The sequence below is a fragment of the Populus nigra genome, chromosome 14, assembly GCF_951802175.1.
Source record: "Populus nigra chromosome 14, ddPopNigr1.1, whole genome shotgun sequence".
In the NCBI taxonomy this organism is placed as follows: Eukaryota; Viridiplantae; Streptophyta; class Magnoliopsida; order Malpighiales; family Salicaceae; genus Populus; species Populus nigra.
This window is the reverse complement of record NC_084865.1, coordinates 13569290-13591709: the sequence shown is the minus strand read 5'-3', so window position 1 is coordinate 13591709 and position 22420 is coordinate 13569290. Positions and strand designations below refer to the sequence as shown.

The following is a 22420-nucleotide window of genomic DNA, read 5'->3' as shown; positions in this document are numbered from 1 at the left end:
AAAAAACCAGGAAAACCCGATCAACTTGGCGGGTCGACCCGGGCAAACCCGGGTGAGACCCAACATATATATATTAACTTTACTAACAGTAACAACAAAAGAAAAGTTAAAGTTTCTGCCATAATTTCTTTTTTAGCTGAGCTTGAGAGTTGTCAGTGGAGGAGTAATCAACGACTATTGTTGATGAGGAGATGAAACGGTGTTGCTGGGAATATCGATGGACAGGGGCTGTTGATGGTAGGTGTTGGTGTAAAAGATAGCATTGTGCGAGTGGTGTTGATGGTGGAACTGAGATGGAGAGAAACCATATGTATGGGATGAGGAGGAATGAGCATTTATTGTTTGATAAAAAATGAGAAGGCTAGACAAATTGATTGTCCTCTTCGTGTGTGAGTGAAGATAGTAGTGAAATAAATGAGAGAGAACTCTCTTTTTTTTGTTCTGTGAATGGAAGATTTGATACAGGTACATGGAGAAAATGTGAAAGGTCACTTTGTGCTTGGAATTGCCTTCTCTTTTCAAAAACATTATTCATCTAACAACTCATCTAAAAATGTCTATTATTTTCAAATAAAAAAAGCATTAAGAAATGGGTGCTGGTTGATGTATTATTGTGATAAGTACAATTATTCACAGCAAGGAATGAATATTTCACCCATCACCAAGGTTTTAATCTGTTTTATGAATTCTCATACAGAGTTTGATGTTGTCACATGATATATTATGTTAAACTATTTATTTTTAGAACAACTAGTTATTTTATTATTTTTATTTTTAATATTTTTAAATTATGTTAAATGTTTGTTTATTTGAAGACAAATATACATTTTAATCTATTGATGCCAATTAATTATATTAGTATATATATTAATGTGATATTTTATTGTTAATTATGCTAACAACTATATTAATATGTATCTTGGTTCTTGATCCGAGTTGATCTGAGTTAATCCACTAAACTCATAACACTGTTATTTTACAAGGTTAATTGCCGGATGGAGTTTTATAACTATGCTCACCATAAATTAACTTGATAAAATTCATAAAAATATTCTTACTATAAAATATTTTTTCATTCTAACAATTAAAATAACACTAAAATAATTAATACATAAACAAGAAAACAAATTCTCATTTCCGAGACATTTCGGTCTCCCATCCTCTTAAAGAATTCCATAATGATCAAGGACCGAGCGAAGATATATTCAGGGCCGTGTCGAGCCACCCTGTACAAAGAGATCCGCTTGGGACCATCCCCTCTATTCCAAAAACCCCGCCATCATCAGTGATGAACAGTCTCTCAATGAGTGCTCTTCTCAGCATGATCCCGTAAGCCCTCAACAAACTTTCTTCCCTTTCATTCGATGGAGTGAAGCAGGAAATGATCACTTGGCAGATAAAGTCGATGTCCTCTGCTGGCCTCTCCCTGTCAAATTTCTTCCAATTCAACTCAACTACACACTTTGCCCTCTTCACCTCCTCCCAAAGCTTTCCCCCAATCTGAGGAGGCCCTAACAATTGTATTCCCGAAGCCAGATCTCTCATCATGCCGCTGCTCATTACTATGGTGGGAGAGAATGTTGTAGAGTGGAGAGGAGAAAGCCTGCTCGTAGGCATCCAGCATCATCACACATCTCCCGAGAGGCTTCTCAGAGGTCAGTTTCTCCCATGCCTCATCAAGGGGGAAGGAGCTTGGTCCGATACCCAACTCTCGCAGTGGTGAAGAACCTCCTCCGGAGAGACGCCGTTGCCCGCTGTCCATACATAATCTTCGATGGCCCCTTTCAGACCCATCTTCCTCCTGATACCAAAAGCCCGGAGGACTGGGCCAGCTGTAGCATCATTATTAAAATTCTTCATATAGGAACGGTGAATTGGCTCCTCAGACCGGCGGGTAGTAGGAGAGCCTCTCTAGCTGTAGGAACGGTGAATTGCCTCCTCAAAAGGCTTCCAGGCGGCTTTTCTGAAGCATCCGCAAGCAATCTTATTGCATCTGAAAAATTTCCACCGCCCCTATACTTAATACTATCCAACGACCAGCTAGCCATCTCTCCCCCCGATCACCCGCCGCGTCTTGGCCTCAAACTTACTACGGGCGTGGGGGATCGACCCCCCCGGCTGCTCCCTGACCGGCCTCAGAACTCCAGCCTCAGGTTTCCGAATAGCAATCCCACGTTCCTGGCCATCATTTCGACCTTCTGCCTGAGCCGGGGAAAAAAAAAAAGTTGGGGCGGCTTCCTCCCCACCACTTGCTTGACCAGTACGCGCTCGGTTTCGAGTAATGACGCCAGCGGCGCATTGGCCGGCCCCCCGACCTGCTCTGCCTCGACCCCTACCGGCACGAGGGACAGGAGGTCGGACCTCAACCTCCTCTCAACTTCATCAAACATTTCTCCACCTGCCGCTGCCAAGTAGCGACGAAAGGAATTCGCCACCCTCGGCTCACCCACCTGAACCGCGAAGGCTATCTTCTGATGAGCATAATCAAGGAGGAGCTGCTTACGGCCATCTACGCGGCAAAACTCATACATGTGGGATTCCCTCACTTCGTTGGCGTACCTAGTACGCACCATCTCCAGTAATGACTCGGACAGGAGGGCGGCCTCCTTCTCATCCCGCCGGCACTCTTCCTCATACTTCTCGAAACACAATCTGGTAAGGTCCTGTTCATCCATCTGCTTATACTCTGATGCAGGCCTGAACTCAGTATCAAGCCTAGTGATGTCACGCGCCAACTCCGCCTGCTTCATGGCGATCCGAAGCCTCAACTCTGTTATCTCATCCTCTAACTCAAACCTCCTTCCTTTCTTCTCCTCCAAAAAATCAGAAAGTTGTTGACTGAGAATGTGAAGCAGAGCGACAGTCCCAACTTCCTGCCCGGGCCTAGCCCTCTTCCTCAGAGTTGCCTGCTTCTGAATGATTCCGAGCTGCTCTGCCCCCTCCAGGGTCCTCAGCCAGCCACAGAACTTGAAGAGCTGAACCGAGGTGCAACTATAATTCTGATTCCAGAAGAAGTGTCTAACCCCAATGGCCAAGATATCATCCCTAGCAGCTTGTTCAGTAATGGCGCAGACTATCTTCACACAACTGATGAAGCTCTTGACGGAGAGGAAAGAACCCAACAATGACTGCTGTGTCCACCCATCAATGGGAATGTATAACTGGAGCGCAAGGGCTCCAGGGTCTCAGCCAACTGCCTTGCGAGATCGTCCTCAGCCCCAGGAAAGTAGTAGTTATGTGCAGGCCCAGCCATTGTGAACTGATGAGAAACAAGATGACCTGAAAAGGAAAGATAACAAACACAAAACAACAAAAGAAATACACAGGGAGGGAGAGCGATAAGAAGAAAACAGGGTTAGATAAAAAACTATAAGTGTAACGAAAGGCAAGGGCGGTGAGTCAAACGTGCACCTGTGAAATTTACATTGATATCAGTGCATTGGTAAATGAATAATTTTTTTTTTAAAAGGCGAGGATGAAGATGAACTTGGCAAGGCCAATTAGTTATTTCACTTTAAATGCTCTCCCTTAAACTTACACTAATAAATCAAGAGTTTTAGCAATTAAATTAATTTTTTTTCTTTTTATTCTAATCTCTAACAATAATTACATATTAAAAGAAACTAGAAATCATACATGTCATCTCAAAACAATTCAATAAATTTAAATGTCAATCAATAATATAATTCTGAATAAGGAAAAATAAATACTTGAATCTGAAAAAATTAAAATAATAACGTTATTTTTCACAACGTGCTAATGGAGATGGTGTGTATCTCTCTTAAATCGAATTCAGTAGTTTAGTTCATAGTTGCTGAAAAATTAACAAAAACAGAGAAGATTTCGACCTTGTTTAAGTTATGTTATGCTCTATTTATCCTCTCCCTTTGCTATAGAATTTCTTCAAGATTATTAGGAAAATTACAAGTCTTCATGATACATAATTTTTTCTTTCTTTATCTGGTCCTTAAGGTTGGATAAATATCTCAGAATTTGTATTGAAAACTTACTCTCATGCTGTCACACTCTGTTGTAATTCCAACTTTGCTGCAAATTAGACTTTGTTACTGACTTGGTTTCTTGCAATATCCGACCATCACAGCTGTATTAATTGATTCATGGCATGTTAGAGGTTCGATCTACAACTTTTTTGGGTCTTAATGCCAATCGTTTTTATGTCAAACTCTCAGCCGTAGTGGGATGCTTGATATCATTATTTTCTTTATCAAATTAGGAGACTCATCTCGCCTTTCAGATTGTGTCTGGAGTTTGGCTTTCAAAAAGATTTTATCTAACTTGGAGTCCTTCATGAAAGTTGTATTTAGATGAATTTGAGCTTTTAAATTGCATGATTTCAATATCTAAAGCTTAAGATATTTCCATTTGAATATCTAGTGTAAAAGCAGAGAATCCTGCTGTTAGGAGGATTCTGATCCGAGTTTGCAAGTCTGATTAGAAATCCAAATAAGATCATATTTTTGTCCATAATACCTTCCTGAAAACCTTGACATGTGTACCTCAACTTAGATTAAGCTCACGGTCTCATTTGGGAACTCTAACTTGGAGAAAAACTTGTCACAAGAAGTTAGGTCCAAAACATAAAATGCAGAATTTTTTATTTTTAGCAATTAATTCATAAAGTCTCTTAGGCATGTCAAACTCACAAAAATAACTTCCAATAAACTCAAATAAGCTCAAAATACATTAAAAATCATAGTGTAAAAGGAGTAAAAACATATGTATATTTTATACTTATCAACTACTTGTGGTTTGCAACAATTCAGCTTTGAAACAATTATTCAAAGCTGAAAAAAACATTTCATCTTTAGATAATTTTTATATAAACCTTAACAAATTCTATATTTATCTAAGAGGATCTTAAGACCCCTAAAAAATTTTAAATTTATTGTTTTTTTCGTGTGTATGTGTTTCGGGAAACCCAATATCTAATAGCCCGTAAACTAGACATTTCATAAAGAACTGCACATATAAACGATAAGGAGGGCTTCCTCTTCCTCAATATTATAAATCATATTAAGCATTGTTAATGATTCCACTTCGCCATTTTATGGATAATAGAGGAATTATGGAGATTGAAGACCCAAATCAAGGATTTCTTTTCAACTGCTATGGATAGTAATAGTACCTTTGAAGGGAAAATTAAGAGGATTAATATTTTCAAAGGGGCTAATTAATCAATTTCAGAACATTGTTACAAGAAGAAAATTTTTCAACAAACAGAAAAGGTTGATACAACGAACATTTTTGTGGGAATCATTCTTCGCCCACGATTACTTCTTTTTGCACCTCTTGTAGCTCTAAGAATTCTATTCCTATTAATAAACTTATTAACTATTTTCTTTTCATCATCATCAGCTATCAGTTTTTTTGCTTCTCCATCTTCAACTTTACCATTCTCTTCACTCTTAACTTCATTAGCTTCATTATGCTTCCGCTTAAGGAAGTTAACAAGTCCTTCAAGGTCAACATCAGTATTTTCACTTGCCAGTTGCCATTAGTTCCTCTGCTTACGTTAGTACTCTCCAGTCTCCACTAGCCCTTCAATTTCATCATCGAGACAATGAACTTTCCACGCTATGATGGCATGGAAGATCAAACCAGGTGGATTTGTTGGGTGGAGTAATTTTTCGAGTTCCAACGAGCGAAAGAGACGGAGAAACTTCCCATGGCCAGTTACAACTTGGATGGTGATGTCCACTTATGATATCAACATCTCAAACATCGTCGGGAAGGTGTCAATTAAGAAGTTTTCACGTACGAGTTACGGGCCTTCGAGATACCAAATGTCTTTTTGGGGATCTCAGAAATCTTAAACAACCATAGAGCATCCATGATTACATCGAGCTGGCCATTTATCTAAAGAACAAGTTGTGTGCTTCGTGAGTGGGTTAAAGGACACAATACTAGCTGACGTCCAAACATACAATCCAAATTCCTTGTCTAACACATTTGTTTTTGCACGACTCTATGAGTCTGATACACATAACGAACGTAGGGGAGGGTGGGTGGAACCTCGGAAAGCCCCATCAATCACGAGACAACCACCCTTACCCTCAACTACATCTTTTGCCTGAGCCCGTACCTCCACCATCAAGAGGTTGAGCTCGGTCGAGTTACACGAAAGGAGGATGCGAGGATTTTGTGGTTATAATATTGGTGGATTCCGGTGCTACCCATAACCTTTTGAATTCGAATTTGGCTACCAAAATGGGATTTTATCCCACAAAAAGGGTGAATTTTAGATGCAATAAAATGAAGAGAAAAGGATTGCGTGAAGATCTTTATTTTTCAGTGCAAAAGGTTTAGTTCCACGAGGACTTTTTTCTTTTACCTGTGGAAGGATGTGGTATTGTCTTTGGAACTCAATGGCTAAATATATTGGGTCCAATTATCTAGGAATCAATGAGCTGTGGATGCAGTTTTGGTGGGAGGTAGAAATGGCGGAGTTGCATAGGACCAAACGGCTTATTGGCAACTATGTGTTGATTACAGGCACTCGGTAACATTACAGTCAAAGATAGGTTCAAGATGTTGGTTGTAGCAGGGTAAGGATGAGTTATGTTTTTAATAATTTTTTATCTTGTTTTATTAAGTGAAGGATTGCGTGATATTTATAATAAAATATTATTTATATAAGTGAGAAATATAATTATTATTTTAAAAAAGCTAAATTCTCATAAATACCTATGAAACTAGGATTTGGATTTGTTCGAGGATTAAGTACTTCTTTTCGATTGGTGGTGAAAACTATTATTCGTTCCTGTCCATAACTCGTCCACAATCCGTCAATGCAAGTAGAGAGGAGAGTGTGAACTGATAAAAAAAAAGGTAGAGAGGAGAGTGTGAACTGTAAAAAAAGTTGAATAAAATGTCAAGCCAGCGTGCACTAATTAATAGTTAAAATTGTTCAAGATCTGAAACCATGCCCTCCAATTATTAGAACATGAATAGAACATAATGAAAACATGCAACATAAATGGAAAGATTTAATTTGATAAACTAGAATTTTTAATTATTACTCTAAAAGGTATGGGTTTTTTCACTGTGAAAGACTTCACTATTCATCCTTTTACACATTACTCTGGATGAGTTGTGCAAAATTTTGTGTTTTTCAATTTAATTCTCAAACTTTTTTTTTCCAGTGATTTAGTTCTAATTGAAGACCAATTAATTTTTATTTTTTATAAAAAGGTGGGATTGAAAGAAGAGAGATTTAAATGAAAAAGGCGTCAAACATGGATGTTATGCTATAAGTCTTGCAAAAGATACACTTTGATCCTTGAACTTTAAAAACTACACAAATTATACAATTTCAGTACCTCAATATTTTTCCAATTCAATTTGACACAAAAGTTTATTTTTGTTATTTTTTAATCCCTAGATAAAAGAAGAGAGAGAGAGAGATCGCCATATTCCACCCGTAAATCAAACAATGCAATATCAGAAATCTGGACAAATCAGACAACGCAACATCATCTGGATTTTTTTTCCAAACAAATTTTGGGGCGGACGACTTGTTGAAATAAATAATAATTAAGAGCTCAATCAAGCGGGTCTTGACAAGATGGGTCAGGCCCATCAACACCTAGCTTTTGCTTCTTTTTTTTCTAATTTTTTTTAAAATTAATGATTTTTTTTAATGGTTTTTTCTCTATTTTTTTAATTTATATTTAAATTAGTACCCTTTCTCTTTTTTATTTTGTTTGAAGAGTCTCTTTTAATTGATAATTATTTTTTTAGTTATACATTTAAATTTGAAGAGTTTTTCTAATTCATCTATATATTGTTTATCTTTTGTATGGAAGAACTTTATTTTTGAAAATAAAAAAATTATTTTTAGATAATATTTCTAATATATGCAACCTTGCATGCTGTTTTTTCCCCTTTTATTTTATTCAATCAATTTAATTTTTGTTTCTATTTTTATTATCATTTTCTTAAATAAAAAATTATTTTAATAAATAAATTTAGCAAATACAACAGGGTGAATGTCTTATCTTTCGAGATTTAATATCTTGATCTATACTCGTCTCTTTATTTTTCAAGTTTTATTTCTAGATATCATTAATGACTTGAAGGTGCAATTAACCCGATCAAACTTGGATGACTTGCCGGGTCACTCCAAAGCCCAAGGGATCTAGTGTAACCCGGGATGAGACCTGATTTTATATATATATATATCCACATAGATTGTCATTCAATATTTCGATATGAGATAACTATACTATACTTCGTGCCTCACATTTTCTTTTTATAGCCCACATCAATACATATTGTTTCTTAATTTTTTTTATGTGGGATAAGTATATATATATATAGTATACTTTCATATTAATTGTTTCTTAACCTTTTATTCTAGAATAACTATATATAACCTACATTCATATGGATTATTTTTTAAGTTTTAGATGTGGGATAACTATGCTATACTTTATTCTTTTTTATATAGTCTATATTAAGACGAGTTGTTTTTAACTTTTCAATATAAAATAACTATATTATACTTAATTCTTTATATTTTTTTATAGCCTATATACACCTATATTATTTCAAAACTTTTCTAAATAGAATATTAAAATCTTAAATATATTTTTTTATTATTATTTTATTGAGTTGATATGAGTCATATGCATAACTTAAAATTAACATGGTCAACTACAGAAATCTGAAAGGAGTTTTTGGGTTTTGAATTTGATCGCTATGATCCTCTGAATTGCAATCGATGTCCTCACTGACAATCATGGTTCCTATCATCTGTATACAATAATGCATCTTTTAGATCGCAGTCAGAATTTAGGCTTTCAAGTCACAAATAATTTATATCAAACCTAACAAATTGTTCATGGGATGTGGAATGTCCCGTATATTTATAGATTAAATATATATAGAAAAGGCAATTAACATGATGTGATAAACAGCTAGTTTGAAAAAAGCAATCCGAACTTTAAATATGAGTGCTGGACCAGGTTTAAACTCAGTTAATAGATTTTACAGACCCACAGTTGACAGTTCTATACAGGTGGGCTAGCTATAACTAGTCGAAGTTGAGAAGGCTTTTAAATTAATTTAAAAGATGATGTTTTTGCATTTTTAATTATTTTCCCAACTATTTTTGGATTTTAATTATTTTTTTTAGTTATATATAGGCTAGGTATATAAACGTTGGTTTATTTTTTTTTCAAGTCAGGATTTATGAATTATTAAATTTCAGAACAAATCAAATAAAACAGTGTTGACAGCTTAGAATTGTATTCTAGTTCTTGAAAAGCCCAGAACTTATAATTAAGCTTGATTTCTGAGTTCATGGAGGGTAGGCTCCCAAGCCCTGCCAACGTCTCTAAGCATAAAAACCTTTGCTTTTCTTGAACTAAATTAAATGTGAGATCCTCTCTTATTTGGAGATAAAATTATGTTGGACTTTCTAATCAATACGAGTATTTTAATATAAAATATAAATGTGTTTTTAAAAACCAACTAAAATTAAATAAAAAATTGATATCAAAGAATATTTGAATAAGATTCATAGGCTCATAAGTTTGAGCTTGAGTTTGATTAATGAAAAATATTTTTGATCAAGTCACTTATTGATTAATAATTTTTAAAATATATTAATATATTAATCAATATAATAATAATAATAATAATTATTATTATTATTATTATTATGTGATAAAAATAAATGTATTAATGAATATTTATAAATTATAAGTAATTTATAAACTATGAACATCCATGAATTAATTATAAATATTGCTCAAATTTAATAAACATTAATGAATTATAAAGATTGAAATTAATGTTTTAGTTCTTTTAAATCTTATAAATAGATGTTTTGGTAGAACGGACATATTTCCATGTAACCTCTGTCTTCAAATACGTCAAAGATCTGGCTGTCGGCTACTAAACCTTCATCTTAATCAAACTTGGCCACTATAACTACTCTGTCTTCCGGCCCAATTCTGGAGGAAAGGTAATATTCCACAGCTTTGACAAGTTCATTGTCACCAAAGCTATCCCCTTGAATAGTCATCAATGATCAAAGTTACATGGGATGGATCATGTTTCTTACGAGAAAAAATATATATTATTGAGACTATATATGGTTGAATGCTGGAAGAAAATTAATGCAGTAGCATGTTATAGACAGTAATGATGGAATTTGAGAGGAAGATATTGGTTATTAAGTGTTTTTCTCTTCTACTTCCTTCCCTCTTGTATTATGCTTCTAATTATAATTTTATTTATAGATTTAAAATCCTAAACAAATAAAAAATTAACTGACGAACTGATTTCTCTGTTTCTTAAATAAATCAGAAACCTAGTTTATTTTCAGCACTGAATCCACTCCGGCACAATTTTGGTGTTTCTTTGTAGCACTAAGAATGTGGAGAAGGATACATACCATGACAGAAAAGAGGTTGTCGAAGGCAGCATCTTAGCATATTCTAGAGCAAAAGCTGCCATGGTGATAGCACTAGAACGATGTGTGAGTGTGTGTGTGTGTGTTTTTTTTTCGGACAAGAGAAAAAGAACTTGACCTTTAGTTTGGTCCTCTTTCCCTAAGAAACTACGTTAAGATTGAGGCAGTTGATTTCATTTTCTTTGTCAGAGAAAAACCTAATTTACTGTTTCGAAGCACATTTTACTGTTTGATGAGTATATTTCATGATGGGAATTTCCAGCTTAACGAAAAGCACTCAAGTAACCGGGCCAGCAGCAGTGGCGGATTGTGGTAAAAATATTTGAGGAGTCAAGAAGTCTATGAGGTATAGGCACAGAAGGATCAGAAAGAAGAGGATGTATATGATTTTTAAAAAAAATTAATTCGGGGGGCTGAAAACAGAGGGTTTGGATGACTGTGCCATCTCTAGTCCGCAATTAGGTTCGTTCATGCAGTTGCCCATCAATTTTTGAAATGAAAAAACAAATAAGTCACTTCATCCATAACTCAAATCTTTTGTCGGTCGAGTGGCATAACTATGGGCAATCCTCTACCTGATTACAATACTGATAAATTAAGATTTTCTCATCTTTTTGGTTTCCTTCTATATGTTGAAGGAGATTTTTGTTTCTGTGTGAAAGTTTTTGGATTGCTATAGACTAGAAGCACAGATAGTTGACATTAAAATGCTGAAGTATAACATTTTCAGATAAATTTCTGCTGGCGGCCTGGCAATAACAAATTAAGTTCGAAACAGCCCTTTAAGGGTCTGCAATCAAGCTTTAAAACAGTATCACCCTTTGTTTTTAAGGATACATAACAACGAAAATTGCTGTCCATTGCATTAGAGGCAATAGCCAGCCTTAATTGGCTGATTAATAGCTTCTTCTCTTGATGGTTTTCCTTCTGCTTTTAATTCTAACAGATCCTCTACGCTTGTTCTCAACTTTCTGCTTTTTTGCTTTTTGTATTTCACCCTCGTGTAAACCTTCATCAAAAAGTTCATCGCCTTCCAATTTCTTTCTCTTCAGTAGCTTCACAAGCCCTTCAAGTGCAGCATCAGAATCCTCACTTGTCATTAGCTCCTCTGCCACTTGCGCAGGAGTGACCTCTGTATTTTCTATCAGGTCTTCAATTTCTCCAAACAGTCTATGATAACCATTAACGCCCAAGTAATTGGAGGCCAGCACCCTAAACCCATGAGGCGTGCAGTAGGACATGTGAATGTGCATGTCCATGCGTCCCGGACGCAACAGAGCAGGGTCTAGCCTGTCTTTATGGTTGGTTGTAAATATGATGATTCTTTCATCCCCACAACTTGACCATAATCCATCAATGAAGTTCAGTAAGCCAGACAGTGTCAACTGTATCAAACAAAAATAATTAGAACAACTAATGTTATCAACTAGTCAACTGCACGTCGTAATATTGACGATTATCATGGTTAATTTGATGAACTGCACATGTCAATGTGGTATAGGGATCAAAAGATTTGGCTTCTAAGAAGCAGTTCAGGACATGATAGGATATTTTTTGGGTTTTAGTGATTTGTGGTGATGGCCTTGAAAAATGACTGGAGTCCTCTCACTCGTGCTGGCAGAACCTTTCAGTGCAGGGTCTACTTTTTAGCAAAGAATCTCTTAGGAAGTAACTCTATGGTTATACAAAGGTTTCTCATTTTCGAAAGCTTTTTTTACTACTAGACCAATGCTGCCAGACATAATAATTGTTTTTTACAAGGATCAAAACTGGTGCAAGTATCCTTGTGACACGAGAGGAGAGAACCTTAAGCCAATTACAGACACGATTGCAGCCTATAGCCTTACAATTACAATATGGAGATCCATCTTTTTTCTGCAAGTTCTGTCATGGTGACCAACCAAAATGCTTTTTAAAGGTACATGTTTGGACGCATTACATGAATAATGCAATAATGCAGAGACTAGACCAGAAAAAGTGATATCATATGGTGAGTTCTCGAAAAACACGATGACCTTTCTACATCTTCCATTAAAGCATCACAAGGACTTTCCACGTCCACTGATAATCAAAAGAGAGTTTTCCATATGACAACGTGGCTCTACCAAGATTTTTGATAGCGGTGGTTTTGAAAAAGGAGATGAGGGACCCATGGTGATCATGTGGATACATTTCACCTGGCACATATTAGAATTTATCCCTACCAACATCTGGACACTCCAATTTTTGCCACCAGAAGCATGTGAGGGAAACCTTTGGACTTTCTTTTTTTAATACAAATCGAATTTTCGGCAGTAAAAATTTGCTAATTCTAACATCTTAGTTTTTAGTGTGTGAGTTGATGGTGGAAGGGTGATCAACTGATGTTTGGGTAATTGAGGTGGTAGTACCAATAGTGCCTGTAATATTTGGGCAGTGGTGGGCTTGTTGGCTTTGATCGGATAAAAAAAAGAAGAGCATTACAAGTATCTTACTCGATAAAAGATAAGGCAAGAAAGAAAGAATGATATCTACCTCACCTTTGGGGAAAACCAAATAAAAAACAAAATTTACAGCAGGAAAAAATACCTGCACATCATGTTGTTTTCGAACATCTCCATCTCCACGAACCTGTCTTCGATCAGGCAAATCCACGCTACAATCAATATCTTCAATCACAAGTATTGATCTATTCCCAGTTGCCAGCAACAATTTTCTCAGATCAGAATCCCGCATTATATTTGCAAGCTGCAAATCATACACATCAAACCTCAAGTAATTAGCCATGGCAGCAACCAAGCTTGATTTGCCAGTCCCTGGTGGCCCATACAACAAGTATCCACGTTTCCAAGCCCTCCCAACTCTCTTATAAAACTCTTTCCTCCTAACAAATCTATTCAAATCCTCTATGACAATATTTTTCAGGTCTGGCTCCATAGCCAAAGTCTCAAATGTTGCTGGATGTTCAAGATTTACAGACTCCCACTTGATTTCTCCATAGACACGTGAACTTTGAAGTGTGTGCATCTTCAAAACCCTCACCTTCTCTTTTGCTTCTTTTGCCTTTTCAATAATATAAGGCATGTAAGATTCTAATATTTTCTCCTTATGATTCTTGTGGAAACTTAACTCGAACCATCGTTTCTCGGCTACGACAGGAAAGGGATCGCTGGGGTCTTTCTTTTCAGGTTTTACAAATACCAATCTCCACAGAAGCTCAATCCCTTCATAATGATCAACGACTTTCTCACCCTTTTCAAGAGTGATTGTTAAATTCTTCTCTTTTGGGGTTTTGCTAATTTTGAGCCTTTTTGTTGTGGGACTAACCTTAGCACTTAAGTAAGTCTCTGAAGCATCAAAGACTTGGTTTCGAGAAATTCCTGTGGACTCCTCAATGACTAAGGTAAGAGTAGGAGATGGAGACTTAAAGAAGTAACGAAGAGTTGATAAAAGGTAATCTCTGATTTGTTGGGGTATTAAATGGCCAAATTGATTGGCCATGGATTGAGCCATCATTATTGAACCAGCCATGGAGGCGTAGGCAGCCAACAATGATGACGGAGAAGTAAGTTCTTTGCTAGAAAACATGGTTGCAAACTTGGAACAGAGAAAGCGGAGTGAACACACGAAGTTAAATGAGAGATACATACTTCATTCTTGGAAAAGAAACCCTTATTTATACTCTAACATCCAAATAAAATTAGTCATCAAGGAGATTCAAGAGTAGCTGACTTGTCAAATACAAAGTTGATGACTTTGGACCATGTGTAACAGTGAGGATATATGTTTATGTAATAAATAAATAAATAAGATTATTTTTGTTTTAGAAAAAATAATGGTTGTGCCAAACAAGCTTTTTAACGAAAATAAATATCTTTTGATCCAATTATTAGGTTATGTTTAAATTTTTCAGAGCATTATATGGATCATGTTCCTTCAATGATTTAGTTTGATTTAACCATGTAAGATAACTTTCAATAAGATATATAATTTTTCTAGATATTTTTTTATTTTATTTTTATTTTTTCTTATTATTTTAGGGTTTTTTTCCCTTTTCGACATGGATTAATTTAATACCTATTTAAATAATTGTATGTTATTTTTAGAGTAATCATTATTTAAACTTTTTATCTTCTTGTGTGAACATATTAATAACATTTGGGATTCTTTCAAGCACTTCTTATTTTTCTGTCTTCATGATTTTTCTTTTAATTCTAGTTATAGAGTATAGAAAGTATCAATTAGTATTAGAGCTCAACTTTCCTATTGATTTTTCTATTACACTATGAAATTTTAATGGCCAAAGGTCGTGGTTATGATAGAGAGGCATGATTTCTAGATATAGAGGTTTTCATATGAGAGTGCAACAATAATGAACTAATAATTGAGGATTTGCAAAGGCAGGTTATTAGTTGACTCATCGTTTGACAAATCAAGATATGAAGGATACATAGATGGATGATCACGACTCCATATCTAGTTTTGAGAAACCATATCACGAGTATAATCAAATAAGGCAATCTTATGTTCATGATGATTACCATGGAGACTTGGGTTTTTTAGTGTAACTCCTTGAGTTTGCAGATACCTTACAAGCCCAGGGATTTATCGGTTAGCTTCATGAAGTATAACAAATCTTTGAGTACAAAAAGATTTTGTAAAGGATGAAGGTTGATGCAGCCAAACTTGTATAAACTAAAAGTTATGAGCATTTAGGTAAGGATCTTACATAATTAAATGAGGATTTAATCCAAATAGATTATGTGGATGGCTTAATGAGTTTAAGATCAAAAGGAGGTTTGGTCACATTAGACTAGGTTAACAACTTAATATTGCAATAACAGAATATCTGATCACTAAAATATCAAGCTTAAATTCTTTCAAGTGATTTTATATGTAGTTTTTCTACGGGACTGTTGGATCTCTTTGGATTATGAATTGGGCTCAAATGTTTCTGTTTCAGCCAATTTTGTAATTTTTCCTAGTTTTTTTAATTATTGTTTAATTCATATTTTTGTTTTAATTTCCTTCTTTCTTTTGGATTTCTAGTTGTTTTATTGTAGAGGTAGGGTTTTCTGGTCTATTTATAGGTCTTTTAAACATCTAAAAAGGCGAATTTCATTAGTTTTATTTTTAGAGAAAAAAATTACAAATTTAAGGTTTACATTTATAACCCTTTTTGCTATTAAAAATGCAATGTTTTTCGTGTTATTGTCCTTATAGCTTTTGCTTGTATGAAAAGTGAAGTTGATTGCTATTATATTAAAGGGTTAAACCTCTATATGGTGAGGGTAGTTAAATAAAAATTATGAAAGGTAGGGCAAGCCTGATATATGTGACCGAGAGAAGATGAAGAAGAAGGATCAGTTTTTTTCTTTCGAGTATATTCAAACTTTGTACTAACAACTCTATATTTTAAGACAAGAGACAAGATTTGCTAACAAGTAAACCAAGGAATTTTAACAACTAGTGGCAAAAATGATACGTTAAAGACTAAAGAGTAGTTGATGGTGTGTTACTTTGATAGTTACAACAGTCTCAAGATGCATGTTTTGTGTCTTCAGTCATTATAGATCAATGTTAGAGGTTATTGACAATTATTAACTATGCAGAAAAGGTAGGTTATAGGCACTGCTAGTATCATATAGGAAGGCCATAATACCTAAAAAGCACGCTCCAATGACAAATAATCAACTGGTCAACCTAAAACCTACTCATCAACAAACCTTGAGAAAAATTTCTAGGTTTGCATTTTTTGTTTTAGGTGTAGAGAGCTTGGGAATCATACTAATAAGTGTTGAAAGCTTGCAAGTCATACAAGCAAGAATTTGTTAATAGAAGATGAGCCCAAGGATGAAAAGAGCGAAGCAACTGAAGATCCTATTAATGATAATGATTGGGATGAAAAAAATTTATATGGTGATGGTAGGGCAACTTTAGTTATCCAAAAGAGTCTGCTTACCTAATGATGATTTAAGTGATCATTGGTTATAGACTAACATATCCTACATGACATGCAAGATTAAAAAGACGATGTGTAATCTAGTAATTGATAGTGATAGATGTGAGAATACGGTATCTATAGAGACTGTTCAAAAGTTAGAGCTTAAAATGTATAGCCATTATAAGCCCTATAAATTGACCTAGTTAACGAGAGGAAGTGAGGTAATGATAGAAAAATGATGTTTGGTTTTTATTTTTCATAAGCAAAAGTATTTTGGTAATATATGGTGTGATGCATTGTTTATGGATGTATATCATGTATTATTAGGCAGACCTCAACAATATGATAATAATATTATACATGATAGGCATCACAACATATACACCCTTAGTGTTAATGGGAAACTTATTGTGGTGAAGTATAAAAGAGAGAAGGTGGTTTCTATGGATAGACCAAACAAGGGAAAAAACTTGTTTATGTCTTGACTTTTTATGAAGGTAAAGACTAAGTGAATGGTTTTATCTTAGTGCCTTCAAATAGTTCTGTTGATGATATTGGTGATTAGTTCAATGAAAGTTTAGGTGGTGTTAACAAAGTCTATAAATTTGATGATAAAGGAATTTCCTCAATGTTTACCTTTTATACAAGATATCCAACACTAGATTGATCTTATTCAAGGTTTTGCCCTACCAAACAAGCCAGTGTATAAACTCATTCCTAAGAATTCCAAAGAGTTGCAATGCTAGATGGTAGAGTAGCTGGAAAAAGGATACATTTGAGAGGGTATAAGCCTTCGTGCAATATCAACCCTTTTAGACCCAAGAAAATATGGTATATGAAACATGCGTGTGGATATTAGATATATCAAATATATCACTATTGAGTACACGTACCTATTATGTACTAGAATGGTATGCTAAATCAATTAGTTGATTCTAAAATCTTCTCCAAAAATGAGTTTAAGAGTTACCACCATTAGATTTTGATTAAGCCAAGTAACGAGTGAAAGATCGAATTTAAGACATAGGATAGATTGTATAAGTATATGATGAAGCTATTTGGACAATCTAATACACCTAGTACCTTTATACAATTTTATGTACCATATGTTGAGATTATTCATAGGAAGATTTGATATGATGTATTTTGATAATATCTTGATTTGCAACCTCTCCTAAAAGTCATACCTGGAGCACCCATGAGCTATATTTGAGACTTTAAGGTACAAACATTTGTTGGTTAACTATAGGAAATGCTTATTTTGTACTAACACTAACATTGTTCTAGACTTTGTTGTTTTTATTGATAGTGTGCAGGTTTATGAAATCAAGATGATAGTTATTGTGAAATGGTTCATTCCTAATATTGTTAATGATATGAGGTGTTTCATGGGTTGGCCTTTTTCTATAAGCAATTTATTTATAATTTTAGCTTTTTTATTGCACCTATCACTAAATATCTCAAATTATGTACTTTTTAGTGGATAAAAGAATGAGAAACCTACTTTTAGTTGTTGTAGTAGAAGATGACCAAAGCTCGTACCATTCCCTTTTTAATTTTGACAAGTTGTTTAAAGATATTTGTGATGCCTCAAGTTTAGATACTTAAGGTTTCCTTAGCCAAGAAAGTTGTCACATAACATTTTTTAGTGAGAAGTTTTCAAGCTTATAGAAGACTAGTCATAGTTTAATCATTGTTTAATTATTGAAGCATTAATAACATTACTTTGTGTAAATAAAGTTCATTCTCATTAGAGATAATAAGACTTTGAATTATATTAATAAACAATAGAAATAAAGTCATGAGCATGTTAAATAGGCATCTTATCTTCAATAGTGCACTTTATCCTTAAGGCACCAGTCCGACAGCTTCGATAAGGTAGTCAATGTGTTAAGTAGGTGGGTCATTCTCCTCACCACTATAAGGAGTTTACCATGTTTTTAATTACAAGTTATACCTAGGAGATCCTTCATATAGACAACTTTATTTTGAAATGGATATCGATAATAATCAAAGTGAATATGTGTTTTTTAATGGCTATTTGTTTTATGGTTTATAGTTGTATGTTTTAAAATGTTCCTTTTGAGAGAATATTATTCATGATTTACATTGTAAAAGCCACATTAAATATGATAAGCCATTAGCCTTCTTCTTTTCTAATTATTATTAGCCTAGATTGTTGGGTCAAGTGGTACAATTTATGAAGAGGGGTATCATATGTCAACGATCTAATGACACTCTTACCAATATTGGTTTGTACACTCTATTACTCATACTTGATGCTTTTTGGTTGGATGTTAGCATTGACTTCATATTGGGTTTGCCTCATAACAATATTGGTTTGTACACTCTATTACTCATATCAATATGTAAGCTTTGGATTCTACTCTTGTAATGGTGGACAAGTTTTTTAAGATGGCTTTTTTTATTATTATTTATATAACGAATATAAATACTTATTGGATTGCCTATCTCTATTTTAAAAATGTGACTCGTTTACATGAGATTTCTAGTTTCATTATATATAATTGGGATAATAAGTTTTGGAAGACTTTATAGAGGAAGTTGGAAACATAGTTGAATTTCAATAATGTTTACCATCCGTGGATAAGTGGTTAAGACTAAAGTAATGAACCAAAGTTTAGGGAATCTTCTAAGAAGCTTAGTTGAAAACAAACCAAAGTAGTAGGATCTTGCCTTGTCACAAGTTAGTTTTCCAATAACAAATTCAAAACGCACACCATGAAACTTAGTCATTTTGAGGTTATCTATGGATTGAACCCATCAAGGGCACTTGATTTAGCACTTATTCTTTATATTAGGCGTTTGAGTGTCAAAGTCGAAGACATGAAAAATTATCTTTGTAAGGTTCATAATGAGGTCAGGCAATCAATCACTAATATTAATTTTAAATACAAGGTCCAAGTAGACAATCACAATATAAAGGTCACTTTTAAGGTTAGAGATTTGGTATAAATTGTGCTTCCTTGTGATTAATTTCATATAGGGTGTACAAAAAGTTTTGAGAAAGAAAGATTGAAACTTGTGAGATACTGTAGAAGATGAATAGCAATGCTTATAGACTACGTCTTCCTAGTCATTCAAAGACCTTTGATATTTTTAACGTGTAGAACTTGACCTTTTTTTTTCATATATAACTTGAACTTGAAAGTGAGTTATTCCCAACCTGGAAAGATAAATGTAAGAGATTCTAGAGGAGTTGAGTTGTTAGATATTGATTTGATGGTGTTGGATTACATGGAATGTTTAGCAGATACATTTCATGAACCAAATTGATAAAATCAAGTCTAAAAAGAAGTCTAAACGCGTCAAACAAACTTTTTGATAAAAATAAGAATAAGTTTGAACCAACCACTAGATTGAATTGAAATTTTATTAGATGGTTCTATAGGTCTTTGTTCTTTATATGAGTAAACTTATTGTAACCAGCTAAGATTATTTTCATACCCAAATTAAACTTTAGGGATGCTATTTTAGAATTTTCTTTATTTTCCTTTATAATCTCGAAATTCTTTCTTATTTTTCCTAGTTATTTTAGGGTTTCTTTTCCTTCTTAACATGGGTTGGTTTAGTACTTATTAAATAGCTGTAAATTATTATAGGGTTTCTCTTCCTTCTTAAATTGGGTTGGTTCAAAATGACAATTTTTAAAATAATAAAGAATGACATGAGCAGCTCGTATAAGCTGATTTTAAACTTCGTAAAGAAGAAAATTAAAGTTTCAATTTTCTAGGTTAAAACGTAAATGTCGATGTCTACAAAGCCTCACACGCGTGCGCATGCAATATGAAATTGATGTCTAATCTTTTTTCTTTCCATATTGAAAAGAACGGTAGAAATAAGTCTCCAATATTTATTTTTGTACGTATAAAGCTCTTCTGAACCTTGCAATGATTGCTGCAACTTTTTCCATTAAAGAAGGTTGCGTTTCAAGATTGTGCGTTTGGACTTTCACGTCACCCGGACAGGTAAAGCAAAGCTCATGATTCCATGCTTCTTCATACTCTACTTACACAAGCTCTGAAGGAGTATTCGATCTGCAAATATTTGTTGAGGGCTATTAGTTCATAAAATTTAAAATTTTGATTAAATAACATGGTTAGAGGAAGTTATACTGAAATAACATAATTTGTGTTATTAATGTTATTATAGTTTTAAACGTTATATATATATATATAGAAAAATCATGATTAAAAAGTATGTTATTAAATAAATCGAAACAAGTTAAAGTACTCTTTTATTGTCACTTACCAATTACGTGCAAAATCTTGACGGTCCAGATTATTATTTTTATAATATAAATGTTCAAGAGTGATGCATTCTTAGAAGACAAAGCGAACATGACTTAACTTATAATATTTATAATCTCTATGGATAATCGATCCAACAGTTGAAACAGTACTTGGAGTGCATGACTAAATTTAAATAAAGACTCCTTTATTTTTATTTTTATTTTGCCAAAAGTCTTTAATTATTATTAAGACAACTTTCTTGAAAGCCGTTCATATGGACCATGGTTTGGTGCCTTTCGGTGCTGGAAAGGGACGATCCTCGTCACCCTCAGCAGAAGTTCCTGCTCAAGTCCTGTTTCATGCTTGATTATAAATTTGGACAACGAAAGGTGTCCTGAAGTCTTCCTCCACTGTTTACTACATTCCAAGCTGTTGTTTCTCGGAGCCAACCAGTTTCATGTTTGAGGCTATGATGGTGAAGCTTTGAACTTGTTATTCTTTCATAATTAAGAACAATTCGGTTTCACACTATTAACATATGATTATTTAGCCAATCTTTAAAGAAACAATTTCAACCTTTGTGAAGTTATTAGAAAAGATTTTAATATATAATTTATATTTTTTTAATATATTTTTTAAAATGAAAGATTTTTAGGTTTGAAAATTGTATAGTTTCACAATAATAACTTGTGTTTAATTTTTATCAAATAAATAGGGATAGTGAGATTCAAATTCGTGACCGCTTAACAATCAAAACTTTAATATATACCATATTAAAAAATCAATTCAACCTAAAAATTTAAAATATTAAATAAAATCCTAAGATATAATTTATATTATTCTCCAACACTAATATAAACTTTCTTATAAAACTATATCTATAAAATTATCTAATAAAATTTGATTCCGATTCAATAATTAAATATAAGACTACCGTTGTTTTTGTTAGAATTTGTACATTATCTACGTATCTAGTATTCTTCTCTAGCTTTGCCAAACCAATTTAGTCCATGATTGAGTCTGCAATACATTATACGAAACTTGGTTTTCTAATTTTTAATCATGATATATCCTTCTGAAGCAGGAAGGCGGTCTGGACGAATTAGATAATGCAAAATATAATTAATGTACGAACATGACAGATAAAAAAGGTGATATCATATGGTAATTAACAGGCTGAGAATATCAAAAGAGAGATTCCTATATTAAATAAATGGAGAAGAGACAGGGGACTGCGAGGGACCACTGTACGTGGATACATTTCAATTAGCATGTGGTTTGGTTTGTGGCTAGAAACCTTCGGCCACTCCAATTTTGACCACCATAAGCATATAATATGAGCTTGTTTTTGGATGCATTTGCAAGTGCTTTTCTGAATTGCAAAGACGTCAATGAAGGTGAAAACACTTTGCAAAAAAATACCTGCAAATACAATACCAAATAGCACAATATTGGCCCAAATGTTCATGTCAAAAACCAATTTATTATGGTTTTTGTTGGGATAATTATGCACCAATATTTTTCTCTTGAATCATTCTTCACCTCCCGAAAATAACCATCAAAATTCAAATCGAAATGCACTTTCAAAGTAACAATTTTGAACAGAAGATAGCTTTCCTTACATTTTGTTTTTAGAATAGAATATTGCTCAATATTACATCTTATATGAGTATTGCTCCGAAGGTGATGAAATGAATTATTTCTTAATCCTCATGATTGATAATTAAATGTATAGATATAGTATTGAGTTTTGAAACCTGAATTTGGCTTTGAGATTTCTTGGAAAAAAATACACTTTATTTC

General features: G+C 33.8%; 1 protein-coding gene across 1 annotated transcript; it reads right to left on the bottom strand.

The window, feature by feature from the left end:
• Window positions 1-11137: 11137 nt before the first annotated feature.
• On the bottom strand, window positions 11138-14084 carry LOC133672629 (AAA-ATPase At5g17760-like). The gene is made up of 2 exons (XM_062093096.1): window positions 13010-14084; window positions 11138-11826 (listed from the first exon to the last, which is right to left on the bottom strand). Exons 1-2 carry the CDS (start codon window positions 14066-14068, stop codon window positions 11338-11340), a joined length of 1548 nt encoding a protein of 515 aa, XP_061949080.1. The 5' UTR covers window positions 14069-14084; the 3' UTR covers window positions 11138-11337.
• Between the last annotated feature and the right edge of the window lie 8336 nt (window positions 14085-22420).

Bases quoted from the DNA above. Each gene is read 5' to 3' on its own strand.
- LOC133672629 (XM_062093096.1), bottom strand. From the start codon at position 14,068: ATGTATCTCTCATTTAACTTCGTGTGTTCACTCCGCTTTCTCTGTTCC. The intron at 11,827-13,009 runs GTATTTTTTCCT...TGTTTGATACAG, and splicing joins GAAAACAACATGATGTGCAG to TTGACACTGTCTGGCTTACT.